Source organism: Oncorhynchus keta, chromosome 4, assembly GCF_023373465.1.
Source record: "Oncorhynchus keta strain PuntledgeMale-10-30-2019 chromosome 4, Oket_V2, whole genome shotgun sequence".
Lineage (NCBI taxonomy): Eukaryota > Metazoa > Chordata > Actinopteri > Salmoniformes > Salmonidae > Oncorhynchus > Oncorhynchus keta.
This window is the reverse complement of record NC_068424.1, coordinates 13471168-13494815: the sequence shown is the minus strand read 5'-3', so window position 1 is coordinate 13494815 and position 23648 is coordinate 13471168. Positions and strand designations below refer to the sequence as shown.

General features: G+C 43.9%; 2 protein-coding genes across 4 annotated transcripts; one reads left to right on the top strand and one right to left on the bottom strand.

Annotated features, from left to right (window-relative positions):
- Positions 1–903: 903 nt before the first annotated feature.
- On the top strand, positions 904–18512 carry LOC118369641 (ropporin-1-like protein). Of its 3 annotated transcripts, none has more exons than XM_035754189.2 (6): positions 904–1019; positions 2244–2376; positions 2545–2668; positions 3271–3432; positions 3597–3772; positions 9557–9734. In XM_035754189.2, exons 1-6 carry the CDS (start codon positions 998–1000, stop codon positions 9615–9617), a joined length of 678 nt encoding a protein of 225 aa, XP_035610082.1. In that variant the 5' UTR covers positions 904–997; the 3' UTR covers positions 9618–9734. The 3 variants fall into 3 exon arrangements, with proteins under 3 accessions (XP_035610082.1, XP_035610071.1, XP_035610093.1); XM_035754178.2 differs by lacking the exon at positions 9557–9734 and adding an exon at positions 18105–18512 and having other exon boundaries at positions 912–1019; XM_035754200.2 differs by lacking the exons at positions 904–1019; positions 9557–9734 and adding exons at positions 1352–2007; positions 18105–18512.
- Positions 18513–20477: 1965 nt separating this feature from the next.
- LOC127916475 (coagulation factor V-like) lies at positions 20478–23403 on the bottom strand. Its single transcript, XM_052498262.1, has 4 exons — positions 23376–23403; positions 22425–22601; positions 21696–22262; positions 20478–21560 (listed from the first exon to the last, which is right to left on the bottom strand). Exons 1-4 carry the CDS (start codon positions 23401–23403, stop codon positions 21346–21348), a joined length of 987 nt encoding a protein of 328 aa, XP_052354222.1. The 3' UTR covers positions 20478–21345.
- Positions 23404–23648: the final 245 nt, after the last annotated feature.

Below are 23648 nucleotides of genomic sequence, written 5' to 3'. Positions count from 1 at the left end.
GTCTCTTTCTCTGTGATGTCATTCTAATGGGATCCATAAAGAACACAACCCTGTCTCTTTCTCTGTGATGTCATTCTAATGGGATCCATAAAGAACACAACCCTGTCTCTTTCTCTGTGATGTCATTCTAATGGGATCTATAAAGAACACAACCCTGTCTCTTTCTCTGTGATGTCATTCTAATGGGATCTATAAAGAACACAACCCTGTCTCTTTCTCTGTGATGTCATTCTAATGGGATCTATAATGAACACAACCCTGTCTCTTTCTCTGTGATGTTATTCTAATGGGATCCATAAAGAACACAACCCTGTCTCTTTCTCTGTGATGTCATTCTAATGGGATCCATAAAGTACAAAACCCCAGTCCTCAAACATTTACATTATAAGGTGCAAAGTTATGGGCAAAGACACAAAACATCCACATGAAATAAAATATTTTTCTTGATCAAATAACATGGAAAACAATGACTTTGTGTGCAGTATTAATCTAATTTACCATCCTTACAGACCACTCAATGTACGCTGGTCATCTAGGTTTGTACCTGTAGATTTTCCATCACCACAAATTAAAAAATTGTGGTTTGTGATGATGTGGCTTATAGTTGACAGGGTTGTAGGTTGGATTCCCACTGGGGACCAGTATGAAACTGTTTGCACTCAGTACTGTAAGTTGCTTTGGATAAGAGTGTCTAATAAAATGGAAAAGGAATTCATAAAACATTTTAGTTTTCACAAAGTATTTCAAGAAACTGGAAAACGTATCAAGCAAGTTTTTTAAATATTCTACAAGTATTATTAGATCAACTGTACTAGACCTTCACTAGTTCTGTTTTAGTGGACCTGATAGGCATCTTCAGGGCTGGCCATTTTTTTTGAACGACCCCTCCCTGCGGCTAAGTGTATGTATAAGACTGCTTAACATGATTACTAAATATGGCCATTGACTTTTTGGACTCTTCCCACAAATCGCACATAACGAAACACCAACACACAAAATGCACAAACATGCATACTGGCGTAAGTCACTTTCACGCTCACTACATATACTGCTGCTGCCATTGTCTTATCTATCCTGTTGTGTAGTCACTTAACTCCGACCCCTGTATACAGCCATGTTACTTTTACTCGTTATTCGTGTATTTGTTCATCGTGTCACTATTTCTATTTTTTATGATATTTATCTTGAACTCTGCATTGTTTGGAAAAGAACCCATAAGTAAGCGTTTGACGGTCTACACCTGTTTACGAAGCATGTGACAAATACAATTTGATTTGACTTAAGGGTGCGTTCGTAAATTCACCCAGGCCATCTACTCCGATTCCAGAGCACTCTCGTCTGTGTGGCAGAGCGCAGAATAACTGATGAATATGGCCGGTGTCAGTAAACGTCGACAAAATACAAGCATAATTAAATTGTTGCCAGCAGCACAGTCGCTCTAGATAACATGAAAACAGTCTAACCAGCTCTGCCAGGGGGAGTGAAATGGTCAGAGTGAGATGTTATTTCATTGGTGTTTGGAATTTGCTTGAAAGCTAGGCAACGTTAATTTGGGTGTTGAGGTCAGAACGCTCCGATCAACCCTACTCGGCCAGAGCGTCCAGTTCCGCTCTGACTTTACGGACGGACAATCTGACAAAACTCTGACTTTACGAACGAACAAATCTGACTTTACGGACGCTCTGAGCGCACTCCAGATTTACGAACAAGCACATATCAAGCGTCTGCAACGACGCGGTGTTGTTTGCCTTTGTTCACATCGCCTTCCGGTGGCGGAACAAATATTTTGCGGGGAAGTCCTGACTTCTTTCTGGTCCAATCACCGAGGGTTGCTGTTGCTATGTGACGTTGACTGCAAACGTTAAGTTGCTATGGATTGAACATGAAGTTGGCCGATCTCTAAACCAACCACTTTTTATATAATTTTAGCAAATTAACTCTCTTACTTGTTTTGTTTTTTGTTGTTGTTTTTTTTATCAACAAGAAAGATATTCGATTAGTATTCAGGTAAGAGTTTTTGTAGAAAGTAAATTGATTATACGACTTGATGATGTCAGCCATCTTCTGTCTGCTCAACGTTAAGGCTGTCATCTCATTCGTGTGGTTCAGATAGCTAACGTCTGTTACAATATAGTCTTCTGTAATGATAGGCACATTCATTGGCTATAGTTTATACTAATGTTAGATTGACTATCACATCTTGAAAACTATGAATAACATTTCATGTCCACTATATTTCCCAGCAATGCCTCCTCCAGATACTATGTACTGTGAACAGCAAATCAACATCCCCCCTGAACTACCAGACATTCTCAAACAGTTCACCAAAGCTGCAATCAGAACCCAACCCCATGACATACTACAGTGGTCTGCAGCGTAAGTACAGCCTAGCCTCCCTGGATGTGACTGTACAACGAAGAGAGCCCAGCTTTTATGGTTCAGATGGTAGGACAGTGGCCTTGTAACTACCCAGTTGCTGAGCATAGATAATGGCCAGGGTAAAGTACAATTGTTGTTTCATTTAAATGTTTGTTGTTCTATCAGGTACTTCTCTGCCCTGTCCAAAGGAGACACTCTGCCAGTCAAAGATAGGCTGGAGATGCCCGTTGCCACACAGAAGACTGATACCGGATTGACTCCAGGCCTGCTGAAGGTCCTACACAAACAGGTACTCACTGACTGACTGACTCCAGGCCTGCTGAAGGTCCTACACAAACAGGTACTCACTGACTGACTGACTGACTGACTCCAGGCCTGCTGAAGATCCTACACAAACAGGTACTCACTGACTGACTGACTGACTCCAGGCCTGCTGAAGGTCCTACACAAACAGGTACTCACTGACTGACTGACTCCAGGCCTGCTGAAGGTCCTACACAAACTGGCAAACTGGTACTCACTGATTGACTGACTCCAGGCCTGCTGAAGGTCCTACACAATCTGGTACTCACTGACTGACTGACTGACTGACTCACTGACTTGACTGACTGACTGACTCCAGGCCTGCTGAAGGTCCTACACAAACAGATACTCGCTGACTGTCTGACTGACTCCAGGCCTGCTGAAGGTCCTACACAAACAGGTACTCACTGACTGACATTGATCTCAGGTGTGCTGAAAGTCCTTCCCTGCCTCTCCCCCTCTATGGTAGGATGTTAAGGTACCTCTCTTTCTCTCCCTGTATGTTGCTGGCTTCTATTGTTGTAAAAGAAAAGATGACCTCTCCTGCCTCTTTCTCCCTCTCCTTCCTCTCTGTCCCTGTGAATGTAGCTGGCCCCTAAGGAGACGATCAGTAAGGAGGAGCTGCAGCAGAAGTGGAAAGGTCTGTGTCTGCCCTCAGAGCAGCTGGACACTCTGCTGGCCCTGGGGAACTTCAACGACAACATCCACTGGATGCAGTTCTTCGCCCTGGGCTGCAGCGCTCTGGGAGGGGTGAGTCCCTGGCTCCGATATCTGTCTGTCAGTTTTCAGAGAGAAACTGTGGTGTCGTGCTAGCAAATACCACATGATGGCAGTATTGCACTGTCTTGATGGCCCAGGCTTTTCTGGTGTGTGTGTGTGTGTGTGTGTGTGTGTGTGTGTGTGTGTGTGTTCAGACCATCATCAGTGCCCTGAAGTATGCGTGTGAAATCCTGACGGAGAATGAGGAGGGTGGAGCGGCGAGGATCCCCTTTGATACATTCGTAGGGCTGTACACTTACCTGGCCCACCTGGACGGAGAGATCCCCCAGGACCAGATAGACAGCTTCCTAAGCAGCCTGCAGGAGTCTGTGTGAGTGGTACACTACCCTACACTCTCTCTATCTGCACACACTCATTTCCTGCAATTCTACACATTTTGCCATGACTTATTCCTTGTTAATATGATATCTGAGTGAGAATCACTAACTACAGTGCCTTGCGAAAGTATTCGGCCCCCTTGAACTTTACGACCTTTTGCCACATTTCAGGCTTCAAACATAAAGATATAAAACTGTATTTTTTTGTGAAGAATCAACAACAAGTGGGACACAATCATGAAGTGGAACGACATTTATTGGATATTTCAAACTTTTTTAACAAATGAAAAACTGAAAAATTGGGCGTGCAAAATTATTCAGCCCCTTTACTTTCAGTGCAGCAAACTCTCTCCGGAAGTTCAGTGAGGATCTCTGAATGATCCAATGTTGACCTAAATGACTAATGATGATAAATACAATCCACCTGTGTGTAATCAAGTCTCCGTATAAATGCACCTGCACTGTGATAGTCTCAGAGGTCCGTTAAAAGCTCAGAGAGCATCATGAAGAACAAGGAACACACCAGGCAGGTCCGAGATACTGTTGTGAAGAAGTTTAAAGGCGGATTTGGATACAAAAAGATTTCCCAAGCTTTAAACATCCCAAGGAGCACTGTGCAAGCGATAATATTGAAATGGAAGGAGTATCAGACCACTGCAAATCTACCAAGACCTGGCCGTCCCTCTAAACTTTCAGCTCATACAAGGAGAAGACTGATCAGAGATGCAGCCAAGAGGCCCATGATCACTGTGGATGAACTGCAGAGATCTACAGCTGAGGTGGGAGACTCTGTCCATAGGACAACAATCAGTCGTATATTGCACAAATCTGGCCTTTATGGAAGAGTGGCAAGAAGAAAGCCATTTCTTAAAGATATCCATAAAAAGTGTAGTTTAAAGTTTGCCACAAGCCACCTGGGAGACACACCAAACATGTGGAAGAAGGTGCTCTGGTCAGATGAAACCAAAATTGAACGTTTTGGCAACAATGCAAAACGTTATGTTTGGCGTAAAAGCAACACAGCTCATCACACTGAACACACCATCCACACTGTCAAACATGGTGGTGGCAGCATCATGGTTTGGGCCTGCTTTTCTTCAGCAGGGACAGGGAAGATGGTTAAAATTGATGGGAAGATGGATGGAGCCAAATACAGGACCATAACCTGATGGAGTCTGCAAAAGACCTGAGACTGGGACGGAGATTTGTCTTCCAACAAGACAATGATCCAAAACATAAAGCAAAATCTACAATGGAATGGTTCAAAAATAAACATATCCAGGTGTTAGAATGGCCAAGTCAAAGTCCAGACCTGAATCCAATTGAGAATCTTTGGAAAGAACTGAAAACCGCTGTTCACAAATGCTCTCCATCCAACCTCACTGAGCTCGAGCTGTTTTGCAAGGAGGAACGGGAAAAAATGTCAGTCTGTCAATGTGCAAAACTGATAGAGACATACCCCAAGCGACTTACAGCTGTAATCGCAGCAAAAGGTGGCGCTACAAAGTATTAACTTCAGGGGGCTGAATAATTTTGCACGCCCAATTTTTCAGTTTTTGATTGGTTAAAAAAGTTTGAAATATCCAATAAATGTCGTTCCACTTCATGATTGTGTCCCACTTGTTGTTGATTCTTCACAAAAAATACCGTTTTATATCTTTATGTTTGAAGCCTGAAATGTGGCAAAAGGTCGCAAAGTTCAAGGGGGCCGAATACTTTCGCAAGGCACTGTAAATCAATGGTGGCCCCCTGGAGGTCAGGGCCCCTGGGCATGTTACCTGACATGGGCTAATTGAGTGACTGTCTGTGACTGACGTAACAAGAGAGAAACTGCAGATCTACCTCTATACCTCTACCTTTCTCTCTTCCTCTACCTCACTCTACATTTCTCTCTTCTTCTACCTCGCTCTACCTTTCTCTCTACATCTACCTCACTCTACCTTTCTTTCTTCCTCTACCTCGCTCTACCTTTCTCTCTTCCTCTACCTAGCTCTACCTTTCTCTCTTCCTCTACCTCGCTCTACCTTTCTCTCTTCCTCTACCTCGCTCTACCTTTCTCTCTTCCTCTACCTCGCTCTACATTTCTCTCTTCTTCTACCTCACTCTACCTTTCTCTCTACATCTACCTCACTCTACCTTTCTCTCTACCTCGCTCTACATTTCTCTCTTCTTCTACCTCGCTCTACCTTTCTCTCTACATCTACCTCACTCTACCTTTCTCTCTTCCTCTACCTCGCTCTGCCTTTCTCTCGACCTCACTCTACCTTTCTCTCTTCCTCGACCTCACTCTACCTTTCTCTCTTCCTTGACCTCACTCTACCTTTCTCTCTTCCTCTACCTCACTCTACCTTTCTCTCTACATCTACCTCACTCTACCTTTCTCTCTTCCTCTACCTCGCTCTGCCTTTCTCTCTTCCTCTACCTCGCTCTGCCTTTCTCTCTACCTCGCTCTACCTTTCTCTACCTCACTCTACCTTTCTCTACCTCACTCTACCTTTCTCTACCTCACTCTACCTTTCTCTCTTCCTCTACCTCACTCTACCTTTCTCTCTTCCTCTACCTCACTCTACCTTTCTCTCTTCCTCTACCTCACTCTACCTTTCTCTCTTCCTCTACCTCACTCTACCTTTCTCTCTTCCTCTACCTCACTCTACCTTTCTCTCTTCCTCTACCTCACTCTACCTTTCTCTCTTCCTCGACCTCACTCTACCTTTCTCTCTTCCTCTACCTCACTCTACCTTTCTCTCTTACTCTACCTCACTACGTCTACCTTTCTCTCTTCCTCTACCTCACCTTACCTTTCTCTCTACCTTGCTCTACCTTTCTCTGCCTCTCTCTACCTTGCTCTACCTTTGTCTCTTCCTCTACCTTGCTCTACCTTTGTCTCTTGCTCTACCTTTCTCTCTACCTCGCTCTACCTTTCTCTCTACCTCACTCCACCTTTCTCTCTTCCTCTACCTCACCTTACCTTTCTCTCTACCTTTCTCTGCCTCACTCTACCTCGCTCTACCTTGCTCTACCTTTCTCTCTTCCTCTACCTTGCTCTACCTTTCTCTCTTCCTCTACCTCGCTCTACCTTGCTCTACCTTTCTCTCTTCCTCTACCTCACTCTACCTTTCTCTCTTCCCCTACCTCGCTCTACCTTACTCTACCTTTCTCTGCCTCGCTCTACCTCTCTCTACCTTGCTCTACCTTTCTCTCTTGCTCTACCTTTCTCTCTTCCTCTACCTCGCTCTACCTTGCTCTACCTTTCTCTCTTCCTCTACCTCGCTCTACCTTTCTCTCTTCCCCTACCTCGCTCTACCTTACTCTCTACCTCACTCTACCTCTACCTCGCTCTACCTTTCTCTCTTCATCTACCTCGCTCTACCTTTTTGTCTACCTCTACCTCACTCTACCTTTCTCTCTACCTCACTCTACATTTCTCTCTTCTTCTACCTCGCTCTACATTTCTCTCTTCTTCTACCTCTCTCTACCTTTCTCTCTACATCTACCTCACTCTACCTTTCTCTCGTTCTCTACCTCGCTCTACCTTTCTCTCTACATCTACCTCACTCTACCTTTCTCTCTTCCTCTACCTCGCTCTGCCTTTCTCTCTACCTCACTCTACCTTTCTCTCTTACTCTACCTCACTCTACCTTTCTCTCTACCTTGCTCTACCTTTCTCTCTACCTCACTCTACCTTTCTCTCTACCTCACTCTACCTTTCTCTCTTACTCTACCTTGCTCTACCTTTCTCTCTTCCTCTACCTCGCTCTACCTTTCTCTCTACCTCGCTCTACCTTTCTCTCTACCTCGCTCTACCTTTCTCTCTTCCTCTACCTCGCTCTACCTTTCTCTCTTCCTCTACCTCACTCTACCTCTACCTCGCTCTACCTTTCTCTCTACCTCGCTCTACCTTTCTCTCTACCTCACTCCACCTTTCTCTCTTCCTCTACCTCACTCTACCTTTCTCTCTACCTTTCTCTGCCTCTCTCTACCTTTCTCTGCCTCGCTCTACCTCTCTCTACCTTGCTCTACCTTTGTCTCTTCCTCTACCTTGCTCTACCTTTCTCTCTTGCTCTACCTTTCTCTCTTCCTCTACCTCGCTCTACCTTGCTCTACCTTTCTCTCTTCCTCTACCTCGCTCTACCTTTCTCTCTTCCTCTACCTCGCTCTACCTTTCTCTCTCCTCTACCTCACTCTACCTTTCTCTCTTCCTCTACCTCGCTCTACCTTGCTCTACCTTTCTCTCTTCCTCTACCTCACTCTACCTCACTCTACCTTTCTCTCTTCCCTACCTCGCTCTACCTTACTCTACCTTTCTCTGCCTCGCTCTACCTCTCTCTACCTTGCTCTACCTTTCTCTCTTGCTCTACCTTTCTCTCTTCCTCTACCTCGCTCTACCTTGCTCTACCTTTCTCTCTTCCTCTACCTCGCTCTACCTTGCTCTACCTTTCTCTCTCCTCTACCTCACTCTACCTTTCTCTCTTTCCCTACCTCGCCTACCTTACTCTCTACCTCACTCTACCTCTACCTCGCTCTACCTTTCTCTCTTCCTCTACCTCGCTCTACCTCTCTCTACCTTTTTGTCTACCTCTACCTCACTCTACCTTTCTCTCTCATCTACCTCGCTCTACCTTTCTCTCTTCATCTACCTCGCTCTACCTTGCTCTACCTTTCTCTCTTCCTCTACCTCGCTCTACCTCGCTCTACCTTTCTCTCTCCTCTACCTCACTCTACCTTTCTCTCTTCCCCTACCTCGCTCTACCTTACTCTCTACCTCACTCTACCTCTACCTCGCTCTACCTTTCTCTCTTCCTCTACCTCGCTCTACCTCTCTACCTTTTTGTCTACCTCTACCTCACTCTACCTTTCTCTCTTCATCTACCTCGCTCTACCTTTCTCTCTTCCCCTACCTCGCTCTACCTTACTCTCTACCTCAATCTTCATCTACCTCGCTCTACCTTTCTCTCTTCATCTACCTCGCTCTACCTTTCTCTCTTCATCTACCTCGCTCTACCTTTCTCTCTTCATCTACCTCGCTCTACCTTTCTCTCTTCCCCTACCTCGCTCTACCTTACTCTCTACCTCACTCTACCTCTACCTCGCTCTACCTTTCTCTCTTCATCTACCTCGTTCTACCTTTCTCTCTTCATCTACCTCTCTCTACCTCTACCTCACTCTACCTTTCTCTCTACCTCGCTCTACCTTTCTCTCTTCCCCTACCTCGCTCTACCTTACTCTCTACCTCACTCTTCATCTACCTCGCTCTACCTTTCTCTCTTCATCTACCTCGCTCTACCTTTCTCTCTTCATCTACCTCGCTCTACCTTTCTCTCTTCCCCTACCTCGCTCTACCTTACTCTCTACCTCACTCTACCTCTACCTCGCTCTACCTTTCTCTCTTCATCTACCTCGTTCTACCTTTCTCTCTTCATCTACCTCTCTCTACCTTTTTGTCTACCTCTACCTCACTCTACCTTTCTCTCTACCTCGCTCTACCTTTCTCTTTACCTCGCTCTACCTTTCTCTCTACCTCGCTCTACCTTGCTCTACCCTTCTCTCTTCCTCACTCTACCTCTCTCTTCCTCTACCTCTCTCTCTCTACCTCTCCCTCTCTACCTTTACCTCTTACACATTATCTCTTTCTACCTCTCTCTATATTCTAATTTTCTCTCGACCTCTACTTTTCTCTCTACCATTACCTCTCTTACACATTATCTCTCTCCTTCTCTCTCTTTCTACTTCTCTCTACCTCTCTCTGCTTTACTTTGTGTGTTTCTTGTGGTTTACAGCACCAAGCAGAATGGGATGATTCAGCTGGCCAACTTCTACAGCCGCAAAAAATTTAGATAATAGGAGAGATTGAGGGAGAGACGAAAAGGACAGGAAAGAGCAGGAAGAAACAGAGAGTAGCAGGAAGGATTTGGCTTTACTACTTATTCTACAAATAAATAGTCTTCTCTAAATCCCCATGGAATCACGATCAGTTTATGTATTTCCTGTTAAAGCTCAGATCTGTACAGTAGTGATACCCAGTTGCTTGAATTATTTCCCAGGCAGTTGAGTTTGGTTCATATCTTATTGTTATATCAGACAGAGAGTTGCTGTGATATAACATGGAAGGTCTACTGTACTGCGTGTGAATGTAGGTCAGTGTCACTAGAACCAATGAGAACCACTCCTGCTCCTGTCCTGACAGGTTAGTCGATAGTTCATTTGTCATGCTCATGCCTTGTCAATGAAGTGCCTGTTGCATTCTTTTTCAACTTGGCATATTCATTTAGCCAGTAAGTGAGGGAGGGAGGGAGTCTGTCTGTCTCTGTCTGTCTGCTAGTTCTTGTGAAATGGAGATAGTGTTCACAGTAGTGGTCCTCTCAGCAGTACAACAGTTATAAGGCTAGTGAATGAGACAGCTGTGGACAGATGCTCTGGGGCCTAGCTGACACTAGTAGACTAGTACCCAGTAACACATGCTGTAAGACACAGTCTATTGCCCGTCTGTGGTAGTGAAAGCCAGAGAACACATCAGTATAGTGGTGGAACACAATAATCAAAGCAGACTAATTTGACTCTGTTTCCCATACAGTCATCATGTATGAAGAGGAAGTATTACTACAGTTTGACAACGTATGGAACTCTCTCATTACTCATGTAGTGGATGACCTACAGTGCTGTAATTACTGGGACACTGAAGCATTCTTCAGTTGGCTCTATACTTCCAACCATTTGGATTTGAAATCAAACAATGACTTTGAGGATTAAGTGCAGACTGTCAACTTTAATTTGAGGGTATTCGTATCAGGTGAACTGTTTAGAAATTACAGCACTTTTTTGTACATAGTCCCCCTGTTTTAGGGGACCAAAAGTATTGGGACAAATTCACTTGATGTTTATTAAAGTACATATAAATGCTAACCTACCCTGTTATTGTAATGGTGACGTTTTGGGGGTATGGTATTTGTGCTTTTATAAAAGTGACCCCAAAATGACACAATACAGGATTTACCGTTCAATTTGTATTAGGCATAACATAATCCAAAACAAACAGAAAATACATCCAACAAATGTAGGACCAAATACTTTTTACTACTTAAAGTTGTCCCAATACTTTTGCTCCTGTAAAATGGGGGGTGTCTGTGTTCTAATAGTGCTGTAATTTCTAAACGGTTCATCCGATATGGATGAAAATACCCTCAAATTGAAGTGGACAATCTGTACTTTAAGCCCTTGGTCATGCTTGATTTCCAAAGTGTTGAAGTATAGAGCCAAAAGAAGAAAAAAGGATTCACTGTCCCAATTATTACTGAGGGAACTGTAGTTAGAACAATGTGTAAAAGGTTTACTCAAAAGCCCTTCAGCCCAACTTAAATAAAAAGGGGACATCAGTTGCTCGAAAAAACATTCCTTACCCCAGGATACTTCAACTAGTACCTATCATTCCTTACTCCAGGATACTTCAACTAGTAACTATCATTCCTTACCCCAGGATACTTCAACTAGTAACTATCATTCCTTACCCCAGGATACTTCAACTAGTAACTATCATTCCTTACCTCGGGATACTTCAACTAGTAACTATCATTCCTTACCCCAGGATACTTCAACTAGTAACTATCATTCCTTACCTCGGGATACTTCAACTAGTAACTATCATTCCTTACCCCAGGATACTTCAACTAGTAACTATCATTCCTTACCCCAGGATACTTCAACTAGTAACTATCATTCCTTACCCCAGGATACTTCAACTAGTAACTATCATTCCTTACCCCAGGATACTTCAACTAGTAACTATCATTCCTTACCCCAGGATACTTCAACTAGTAACTATCATTCCTTACCCCAGGATACTTCAACTAGTAACTATCATTCCTTACCCCAGGATACTTCAACTAGTAACTATCATTCCTTACTCCAGGATACTTCAACTAGTAACTATCATTCCTTACCCCAGGATACTTCAACTAGAAACTATCATTCCTTACCCCAGGATACTTCAACTAGTAACTATCATTCCTTACCCCAGGATACTTCAACTAGTAACTATCATTCCTTACCCCAGGATACTTCAACTAGTAACTATCATTCCTTACCCCAGGATACTTCAACTAGTAACTATCATTCCTTACCCCAGGATACTTCAACTAGTAACTATCATTCCTTACCCCAGGATACTTCAACTAGTAACTATAATTCCTTACCCCAGGATACTTCAACTAGTAACTATCATTCCTTACCCCAGGATACTTCAACTAGTAACTATCATTCCTTACCCCAGGATACTTCAACTAGTAACTATCATTCCTTACCCCAGGATACTTCAACTAGTAACTATCATTCCTTACCCCAGGATACTTCAACTAGTAACTATCATTCCTTACCCCAGGATACTTCAACTAGTAACTATCATTCCTTACTCCAGGATACTTCAACTAGTAACTATCATTCCTTACCCCAGGATACTTCAACTAGTAACTATCATTCCTTACCCCAGGATGCTTCAACTAGTAACTATCATTCCTTACCCCAGGATACTTCAACTAGTAACTATCATTCCTTACCCCAGGATACTTCAACTAGTAACTATCATTCCTTACCCCAGGATACTTCAACTAGTAACTATCATTCCTTACCCCAGGATACTTCAACTAGTAACTATCATTCCTTAACTCAGGATAATTCAACTGGTGACTTTCCAGGAGAATAAAGGAAAAAGCACTCTGTTGCTGGGTAAATCTGATATTTATTGACCAGAGAAACAACCAATAGGCTTACGTTTAGGCATGACTCACCTTCATCAGCCGGGGAGTGTTCTATTCATATCAATCATAGATGTCAGTAGTAGTAGCAGCAATGCCACAGGTTATTCAAACGAGTATGATCATCAGTCAAGAGCCGTAGACATACATTCCACTTGAAAAACAAAAGACAGAAAGATCAGAAAGGAGCTGTTCAGTCAGACCCTTTGTCTCGGCGCAATCTAAGCAGTCGATCCAAAGTGCCTCTTAACAATTTCCTCACTATATTCCCTCCTCTGGAGGACAGAGAAACTAGAGGCTGAGCCATGATTAGCGTTTGCGTAAGGCAGCGCATTCCCCTAGTCCATAGTTTTTTTTGTGCAGATAGCCGTTTTGTGCTCAGCTATTCTTAATTTGAGCGCGTGTTTCGTCTGACCAATTTAAACAAGCCCACTTGGGCATTTAAATAACGTGTTGTACTACAATTTAGGACGTATTTCATCTTGTATTCTTTAACCGAACGTGGGTGATAGAATACTTTTGTGTCACATGAGTTGGAACAATGACTGCAGTGGTAGAAACCATTAAGGGACCCGGGAGCACACTGTGCACGACCCCGTCTCTGATATTACAACCCTCCTAGAGCATATCAGGGGAGGGTTGGACGCGAAGTCTTTGAGCAAGGGATGACTCTGGAGAATGTGTCCGTGTTTGAGGATGACGCTTTTTATCTGCCTGTCTGGCACTGTAGTTAGGCTGCTTCATGCTTGAAAGATGATCAATGTAGATTTTACAGTGGGGTGTTCATGCCAGACAAAGTGTTTCTTGAATCTGTGCCAGGGTTTCATTGGGCTAATCTAGTTCCCTGGCTAGCATGTCCCTGATGCTAATGTAATAAACTCCCTTACCTCACAACACCCTGTCATCCGATTGGCTATTGGCAGCACTGCTTAATAAGCCTATGATCTGAATTTCTCCTGACAGCACTTAATGAACTCTGTCATCTGATTTGGTCCTTGCAGTGATTGGTTTGGTAATTCTGTGATTTAATTGGTTGCTGGCTCTTTTAGGTAAAGTACTAATTTGATCTGATTGGCTCTTGACAATGATGAGTGAAGGTGCAGAAAAGAGCTTGGTAAATGTCACCCTTATTGGTTAAGATTATGACAACATTTTGTCACATTTAGTTTGTTTTGGAGTTGGACTGCGTTGGGCAGTTTTTTTTGCGGATGTTCGACGAGCACACCATTTTCTTTCTTGAGGCAAGCCGAAGTTCAGTACCCGAAGTCTACGCCCCTTCGTTAGTGATTGGTCAACAGTAGTGATTCTTCAATGAAGTCTTTGTTGTCATTAAACGAGAGACGACTGCTTTTCATTGAGAAATACTGCACCAAACATCTTAGTTAGATGGTAAATTGTGTGACTAAGATCTCCTCAGCACAAACGTGAAAATGAATGGCAGATTTCTGGGTGTGTTGTTGATACGGCAAATGTCTTTAGGCAGAATGCGAGCACAGAAGTTCACTTCCCCTCGCCGAGTTCTGCTAGGAGCAAAGACGTACCACGTCATGATGCCAAAGGTACACTCACTGATGGGGAGCACTCTCACCTCATAGTGAGGTAATGGCTGGCTGGCTGCTGAGACAGACTGCAGCATGATGCCAAACCTGAACAGCAGCCAACTCACTGAGAGGAAATCACTAAATCCCTAACACACCCACTGCAACTCTGACAGAGTACACACACACACATACACATACACATACACACACACATACACATACACATACACATACACACACACATACACATACACATACACACACACATACACACATACACACATACACACACACACACATACATACATACATACATACATACATACACACACACATATACATACACACACACACATACATACATACACATACATACATACATACATACATACATACATACATACATACATACATACATACATATATACATACATACATACATACATACATACATACATACATACATACAGTGGGACAAAAAAGTATTTAGTCAGCCAACAATTGTGTAAGTTATCCCACTTAAAAAGATGAGAGAGGCCTGTAATTGTCATCATAGGTTCACTTCAACTATGACAGACAAAATGAGAGAGAAGAATCCAGAAAATCACATTGATTTTTTATGAATTTATTTGCAAATTATGGTGGAAAATAAGTATTAGGTCACCTATTTGGTCACCTACAAGCAAGATTTCTGTAACTTCTTCTTTAAGATGCTCCTCTGTCCTCCACTCGTTACCTGTATTAATGACACCTGTTTGAACTTGTTATCAGTATAAAAGACACTTGTCCACAACCTCAAACAGTCACACTCCAAACTCCACTATTGCCAAGACCAAAGAGCTGTCAAAGGACACCAGAAACAAAATTGTAGACCTGCACCAGGCTGGGAAGACTGAATCTGCAATAGGTAAGCAGCTTGGTTTGAAGAAATCAACTATGGGAGCAATTATTAGGAAATGGAAGACATACAAGACCACTGATAATCTCCCTCGATCTCACCCCTTGGGGTCAAAATGATCACAAGAACGGTGAGCAAAAATCCCAGAACCACACGGGGGGACCTAGTGAATGACCTGCAGACAGCTGGGACCAAAGTAACAAACCCTACCATCAGTAACACACTACGCCGCCAGGGACTCAAATCCTGCAGTGCCAGACGTGTCCCCCTGCTTAAGCCAGTACATGTCCAGGCCCGTCTGAAGTTTGCTAGAGAGCATTTGGATGATCCAGAAGAAGATTGGGAGAATATCATATGGTCAGATGAAACCAAAATATAACTTTTTGGTAAAAAGTCAACTCGTCGTGTTTGGAGGACAAAGAATGCTGAGTTGCATCCAAAGAACACCATACCTACTGTGAAGCATGGGGGTGGAAACATCATGCTTTGGGGCTGTTTTTCTGCAAAGGGACCAGGACGACTGATCCGTGTAAAGGAAAGAATGAATGGGGCCATGTATTGTGAGATTTTGCAAGGGCATTGAAGATGAAACATGGCTGGGTCTTTCAGCATGACAATGATCCCAAACACACAGCCCGGGCAACGAAGGAGTGGCTTTGTAAGAAGCATTTCAAGGTCCTGGAGTGGCCTAGCCAGTCTCCAGATCTCACCCCATAGAAAATCTTTGGAGGGAGTTGAAAGTCTGTGTTGCCCAGCAACAGCCCCAAAACATCACTGCTCTAGAGGAGATCTGCATGGAAGAATGGGCCAAAATACCAGCAATAGTGTGTGAAAACCTTGCGAAGACTTACAGAAAACGTTTGACCTCTGTCATTGCCAACAAAGGGTATATAACAAAGTATTGAGATAAACTTTTGTTATTGACCAAATACTTATTTTCCACCATAATTTGCAAATAAACAACTGCGTGGCCACGCACGCCTCCAACTCAATCATCAAGTTTGCGGACGACACGACAGTGGTAGGCTTGATTACCAACAACGACGAGACGGCCTACAGGGAGGAGGTGAGGGCCCTCGGAGTGTGGTGTCAGGAAAATAACCTCACACTCAACGTCAACAAAACTAAGGAGATGATTGTGGACTTCAGGAAACAGCAGAGGGAACACCCCCCTATCCACATCGATGGAACAGTAGTGGAGAGGGTAGTAAGTTTTAAGGTCCTCGGCATACACATCACAGACAAACTGAATTGGTCCACTCACACAGACAGCATCGTGAAGAAGGCGCAGCAGCGCCTCTTCAACCTCAGGAGGCTGAAGAAATTCGGCTTGTCACCAAAAGCACTCACAAATTTCTACAGATGCACAATCGAGAGCATCCTGGCGGGCTGTATCACCGCCTGGTACGGCAACTGCTCCGCCCACAACCGTAAGGCTCTCCAGAGGGTAGTGAGGTCTGCACAACGCATCACCGGGGGCAAACTACCTGCCCTCCAGGACACCTACACCACCCGATGTTACAGGAAGGCCATAAAGATCATCAAGGACAACAACCACCTGAGCCACTGCCTGTTCACCCCGCTACCATCCAGAAGGCGAGGTCAGTACAGGTGCATCAAAGCTGGGACCGAGAGACTGAAAAACAGCTTCTATCTCAAGGCCATCAGACTGTTAAACAGCCACCACTAACATTGAGTAGCTGCTGCCAACACACTGACTCAACTCCAGCCACTTTAATAATGGGAATTGATGGGAAAGGATGTAAAATATATCACTAGCCACTTTAAACAATGCTACCTAATATAATGTTTACATACCCTACATTATTCATCTCATATGTATACGTATATACTGTACTCATTACACTGTGTATAAGACAGTAGTTTTGGAATTGTTAATTAGATTACTTGTTGGTTATTACTGCATTGTCGGAACTAGAAGCACAAGCATTTCGCTACACTCGCATTAACATCTGCTAACCATGTGTATGTGACAAATAAAATTGTATTTTATTTTATTTATTATAGGTTCTAAACAGCAGTACTGTGTATTCACAGTATTATAGGTTCTAACCAGCAGTACTGTGTATTCACAGTATTATAGGTCCTAACCAGCAGTACTGTGTATTCACAGTATTATAGGTCCTAACCAGCAGTACTGTGTATTATAGGTCCTAACCAGCAGTACTGTGTATTCACAGTATTATAGGTTCTAACCAGCAGTACTGTGTATTCACAGTATTATAGGTCCTAACCAGCAGTACTGTGTATTCACAGTATTATAGGTTCTAACCAGCAGTACTGTGTATTCACAGTATTATAGGTCCTAACCAGCAGTACTGTGTATTCACAGTATTATAGGTTCTAACCAGCAGTACTGTGTATTCACAGTATTATAGGTCCTAACCAGCAGTACTGTGTATTCACAGTATTATAGGTTCTAACCAGCAGTACTGTGTATTCACAGTATTATAGGTCCTAACCAGCAGTACTGTGTATTCACAGTATTATAGGTCCTAACCAGCAGTACTGTGTATTATAGGTCCGAACCAGCAGAACTGTGTATTATAGGTCCGAACCAGCAGTACTGTGTATTCAGCTAATTCTGGATAGGTAGAGCTCTAAAACATGAGGGGGCCATACTGTGTGAGTGTGGAGCGACCTAGCCAGGACACAAGTCAGGACACATCAAAATCCCTCTTTTCAGATGGACTAGTAACCCACTTCTCCCTTCTAGGCTGTGCTAGTCTCTTCATTATCTTTAGGTAGCTTAGGACTGACGCTTGTGCCCAAGGCTCCATAGACTGTAGTGCCAGTCTGTGTGTAGAGGCTGTGGTCCCAGTGAAGAATTTGTTGCACATCAGCAGCCTGGCTCTGGGAAACAACATCTCTGGGGAAGTGACGCTGTCACAGAATAGTGAGGAGGGAGGAGGGAGGAAGACAAAGAAAGAGAGAGAACAGAGGACAGAGCTGGACCGGAAGAGAGGGAAAGATGAGGGAGAACAGCTTTTGTCCCCTGGCAACATGCTGTCAGGGTAGGTCCCAGCTAACAATACAGCAAGGTCCCTCTCTCCTCTATTGCAACTATTTTCATGTTTTAAAGTCCTCTCCCCTCTCTCTCTCTCTCTCTCTCATCCTCTAGGGAATGCCAAGGAGGGATGGTGCAGACAGCGAACTTCAGGGATGTGATTTTTCCTGAAATGTGATTTTTTTCCTGAAACCAGTCATTCCTGCTTTTTTGTCATCATCCCCCAGTCCAACAGCATTAGAAGGGATGAGTTATACCCCCAAAAGTAAAATCCCATGTTCCCTGTCCTGAATTATAATGCTTTCTGTATTGTGGACCAACAGACTGCAGTGACTAGGACCCAGGACAGGAAGCCTCATTCAAATACGTGTCTGCCTATTGCCTGTCTATAATACTGTACTGTGATATGACAGTATATGTGTATCTGTTTCCATGTCCACTCTTACGGACTATTTATTTACTTGTACTTTGGTTCTGGGCATTTTCAATCCACCTGGGACTGAATAAAGTTGTTTTATAGTATTTCTAGGCTGTCTTTTAATAAATGGTACGTACACACACACACACACAGTCAGACACACACACACACACAGTCAGACACACACACACTCACAGTCAGACACACACACTCACAGTCAGACACGCACTCACAGTCAGACACAACTTCACATACAAACAACTTGTGTTAATGAAGGGTGTTGCTCTGTGGTTACACACAGTCAGAACAAACACACACATTTACAGTCAGACACACACACACACACACACACACACAGTCAGACACACACACAGTCAGACACACACACACTCACAGTCAGACACACACTCACAGTCAGACACACACACACACAGTCAGACACACACACTCACAGTCACATACAAACAACTTGTGTTAATGAAGGGTGTTGCTCTGTGGTTAGAATTTGTTAATTGCTACTCGGAAGGCTAAATAAATACTATTTAATTAATGCCATTTACCATGCACTCTCTTTCCACCTCTGTCACTCCATGTCTCTCTCTCTCTGCCCACCCCTCTCTCTTGCTCTCTCTCTCTACCTACCTCTCTCTCTCTCTCTCTGCCTACCTCTCTCTCTCTCAATTAAATTTACTTTATTGGCACGATGTAACAATGTACATATTGCCAAAGCTTACTTTGGATATTTATAATATTAAAATAATAAGAATAAGAACTGTTGTCAATGGGACAACAGTAACAAGGGTCAGAATAACCATAAATTGAACAATAACAATAAGCATAGAGGACATGTGTAGGTTGGTTGGTCTGTCAGACAATGTCCCTCATCTTATGGCAGGCAGCAATGTAGTGCGCTGCCAACCCACAGCTCTCTGCGTCCTCCCCCAACAGGACGGGTAGCCTACTCTCATCGAGAGGTCTTTGAAACCTTGAATAGGGGTTTCACATTTTGGGAAATGACACTCTAATTGTTTTATATTTTTGACATTTTGTCAGGAAATGCAGCTCCGTCTCAGGTTCTGCTGTTGTGCAGTAGTTGCACAGCCTTTCCTCTACAGGGAGCCAGGTTTTCCTGCGTCTACCCTCCTCAATGGCAAGGCTGTGCTCACTGAGCCTGTACTTTGTCAAGGTTTTTCTAGGTTTTGATCAGTAACCATGGTCAAATAGTTAGCCAGTGTGTACTGTCGATTTAGGGCCAAATAGCACTGCATTTTGCTTTGTGCTTGTGTTTCCCAATAAGCAATATAGTATTGTTTTGACTGTGTTGTAATTAGATTTATTCTGATTGATTGGATGTTCTGGTCCTGAGGCTTCAGTGTGTTAGTAGAACAGGTTTGTGAACTCAGCCCCAGGACCAGCTGGATGAGGGGACTCTTTTCTTTGCTCAGCTCTTGGCATTGCAGGGCTTGGTAATGATATGATAGGGGGTCATTGTATTTTTGATGTTTCCAAAACTTAATTGCTCTTTTTTGAGTTTTTATTATTAATGGATATTGGACTAATTTTGCCCTGAATTCATTGTTTGTAGTTTTCCTCTGGACATGTAGGAGAATCTTACAGAACTCTGCATGCAGGGTTTCAATGGGTGTTTGTCCATTTGGTGAAACCTTGTTTTGCAAGTGAACCCCACACCTCGCTGAAATAAAGTGCAATTGGTTCAATGACACATTCAATTGGTTTTAGCCAAATCGTTTTTTTAATGGCGTAGAATGCCCTGCGTGCATTCTCTCTCAGTTCATTCACTGCATCATTAAGGTGTCTAGTTGAGCTTATTTTTTATTGTAGTAATTGTAGTGTGTGCAGAACTCTATATATTTTGTACCAACTGAGAACTTTTGTCTAATCTTTGGTCCCTCTCTTTCTCTCTCTCTCTCTCTCTCTCTCTCTCTCTCTCTCTCTCTCTCCTCCCCCTCTCTCTCTCTCTCTCTCTCTCTCTCTCTCTCTCTCTCTCTCTCCCCCTCTCTCTCTCTCCCCCCCCCCCTCTCTCTCTCTCTCTCTCCTTTAGTGTCAACCTGGTGTCCTCTGCTCAGGCCAATTACCTGATTGACCTGTTGGTTCAAGAGCTGCTAATCAACCTATTAATACTCAGCAGATTGGTACTTTATGGTAAAAGGGGAAACCACTCATAGAGATCTGTAAAAACCCACACAGGGTATTTCAGACTGGTTCAAGTTTACCTCAGAAATAAACCAGGTTTTTCCAGACATCTGAACCTTGGGCAGCTCTATGCCTTTAAGGTGTTGTGTAGGCCCCGTGGTAAAGGAAATAATTGGAGAGGTCTGTAGGGAGAGAGAGAACATGTATAGACGTGTTTAAATCCCAGGTTGGATGCTGTTGTGTTGAGGAATACTGACTTAGATTACCAGAATGCTATATGACTGGTTAATTGTCAGTCAGTTCCTCTAGATACAGTATAAATGTCATATAAGACCTCCATGGGGGAAGTAACAGCATTGAGATAACATTGACTCAGGCTCATCTTTGCAGTGACACATCTTCCTCTGTGGCTATCTCACACCTGTGGCCTTCCCCCCAGGGTCCTACTCTGATTGGCTGTCTGGGGATTCCAGGAGCGGCTCACTGTCGAGGAGATGAATGTTATTGGCCGGTGGTGCATAATCCCAGAGGGATAGTACTTTAGGGGCTGAAATTACATGGCAGGAAGTTACATCCTCCTCACTGTCTCACACAAACACACAAACTAACTCCAGCCAGGGCCGTGACTAAAAATCATTGGATGTGGGGCGGCAGGTAGCCTGGGCCAATAACCGAAAGGTTGCTAGATTGAATCCCAGAGCCGACAAGGTCAAAATCTGTTGTTCAGCCCCTGAGCAAGGCAGTTAACACCCAACACCTGCTCTCTGATTCAGAGGGCTTGGGTTAAATATGTAACACGCATTTCAGTTGAATGCATTCAGTTGTACAACTGACTAGGTATCCCCCTTTCCCTTGTGTCAGACCTGTGACTAGATCAGGAGACAACAGGCCTGTGACTAGATCAGGAGACAACAGGCCTGTGACTAGATCAGGAGACAACAGACCTGTGACTAGATCAGGAGACAACAGACCTGTGACTAGATCAGGAGACAACAGGCCTGTGACTAGATCAGGAGACAACAGACCTGTGATTAGATCAGGAGACAACAGACCTGTGACTAGATCAGGAGACAACAGACCTGTGACTAGATCAGGAGACAACAGACCTGTGACTAGATTAGGAGACAACAGACCTGTGACTAGATCAGGAGACAACAGGCCTGTGACTAGATCAGGAGACAACAAACCTGTGACTAGATCAGGAGACAACAGGCCTGTGACTAGATCAGGAGACAACAGGCCTGTGACTAGATCAGGAGACAACAGGCCTGTGACTAGATCAGGAGACAACAGGCCTGTGACTAGATCAGGAGACAACAGGCCTGTGACTAGATCAGGAGACAACAGACCTGTGACTAGATCAGGAGACAACAGACCTGTGACTAGATCAGGAGACAACAGACCTGTGACTAGATCAGGAGACAACAGACCTGTGACTAGATCAGGAGACAACAGACCTGTGACTAGATCAGGAGACAACAGACCTGTGATTAGATCAGGAGACAACAGACCTGTGACTAGATCAGGAGACAACAGACCTGTGACTAGATCAGGAGACAACAGGCCTGTGACTAGATCAGGAGACAACAGACCTGTGACTAGATCAGGAGACAACAGACCTGTGACTAGATCAGGAGACAACAGACCTGTGACTAGATCAGGAGACAACAGACCTGTGACTAGATCAGGAGACAACAGACCTGTGATTAGATCAGGAGACAACAGACCTGTGACTAGATCAGGAGACAACAGACCTGTGACTAGATCAGGAGACAACAGACCTGTGACTAGATCAGGAGACAACAGACCTGTGACTAGATCAGGAGACAACAGGCCTGTGACTAGATCAGGAGACAACAGACCTGTGACTAGATCAGGAGACAACAGACCTGTGATTAGATCAGGAGACAACAGACCTGTGACTAGATCAGGAGACAACAGACCTGTGACTAGATCAGGAGACAACAGACCTGTGACTAGATCAGGAGAAAACAGACCTACTGAACACTGAACAGCCTTGCCATCCACTCCTATTGGATCTGATTAGCTATGTACTGATACATTACAGACCGACTGAGAGGCTGCTGGGGCCGGGGCCAGGGGCGGATTCGGGTCAGACACACAGAGAGAGGAGAGACTCCCTCTAGGAGATGCACAGATCCAGAGGACATTTAAAACGGGCTGGCCCTGGGACTGACATCACGAGGATCCCACTGGGAACAGATGTCTATTCCACGTTCAAATTGAAATTACATGGCAACAACGTTGATTCAACCAGCCTGTGCTCAGTGGGATGGGACCATATTAAACACATGTATGGTAGCCTGCCCTGGATAGGTCTGTGAATCAATAGTTAGTTTGGTGGAGTATCTAGGCTAATGGGCTGCTCACAGTATCCCTACTTCAACTTGGCTTGTTCTGCAGGTGTGGAAATATGAAAACTACTTGGTTGAATCAAGGAAGGATGTTGTATAATTGTTGTAACTGTTTTGATTGAATGGCTGAGTCAGTCAGCTCTGAGGTAGTGTAGGGGATTCCATGACAAGAGGAACGAACTTCTACGGTTTTGATTACACCATCAAAACCTCACACATTTTCTCATTTGCGTTTCCAAGAAACAGAAAAGGGGTGTTTTTCCTGTAAAAAAAAAAATGTTTTACTTCAGAATGACTGCTCATAAGTTGTGCTTTTTCTTTTCTGCAGTATGAATCATACTAACAATGACAGTTCCTGGCACATTCTTTCTCACTTGTGCCAAACAATATAGGTTGAAAAGGGGGTTTAACATTAGGAAAGGGTAGTACTGGGTTTACCTCGTTTAGTTCTGATCAGTGGCGTCATTAGGCCTGGGCTTCCAGGGCTTCAGCCCCGGATGGTTTTGGTCCAGTCCCAAAAATAACATTATTTTACATTTCAGTCTGATATGAGTTTCTACAACCACACATCACTTGCTCTATGCAGTTTAACATTTGTATTTTTACTGACAAATTTTACTGACAAAAATAAACAATCCAACATACTGCACTAGGCCGTAGCAGGCACTGCAAAAAGCCCCTGGACTGATGCGGTGCCTGCTGTGATTGGTC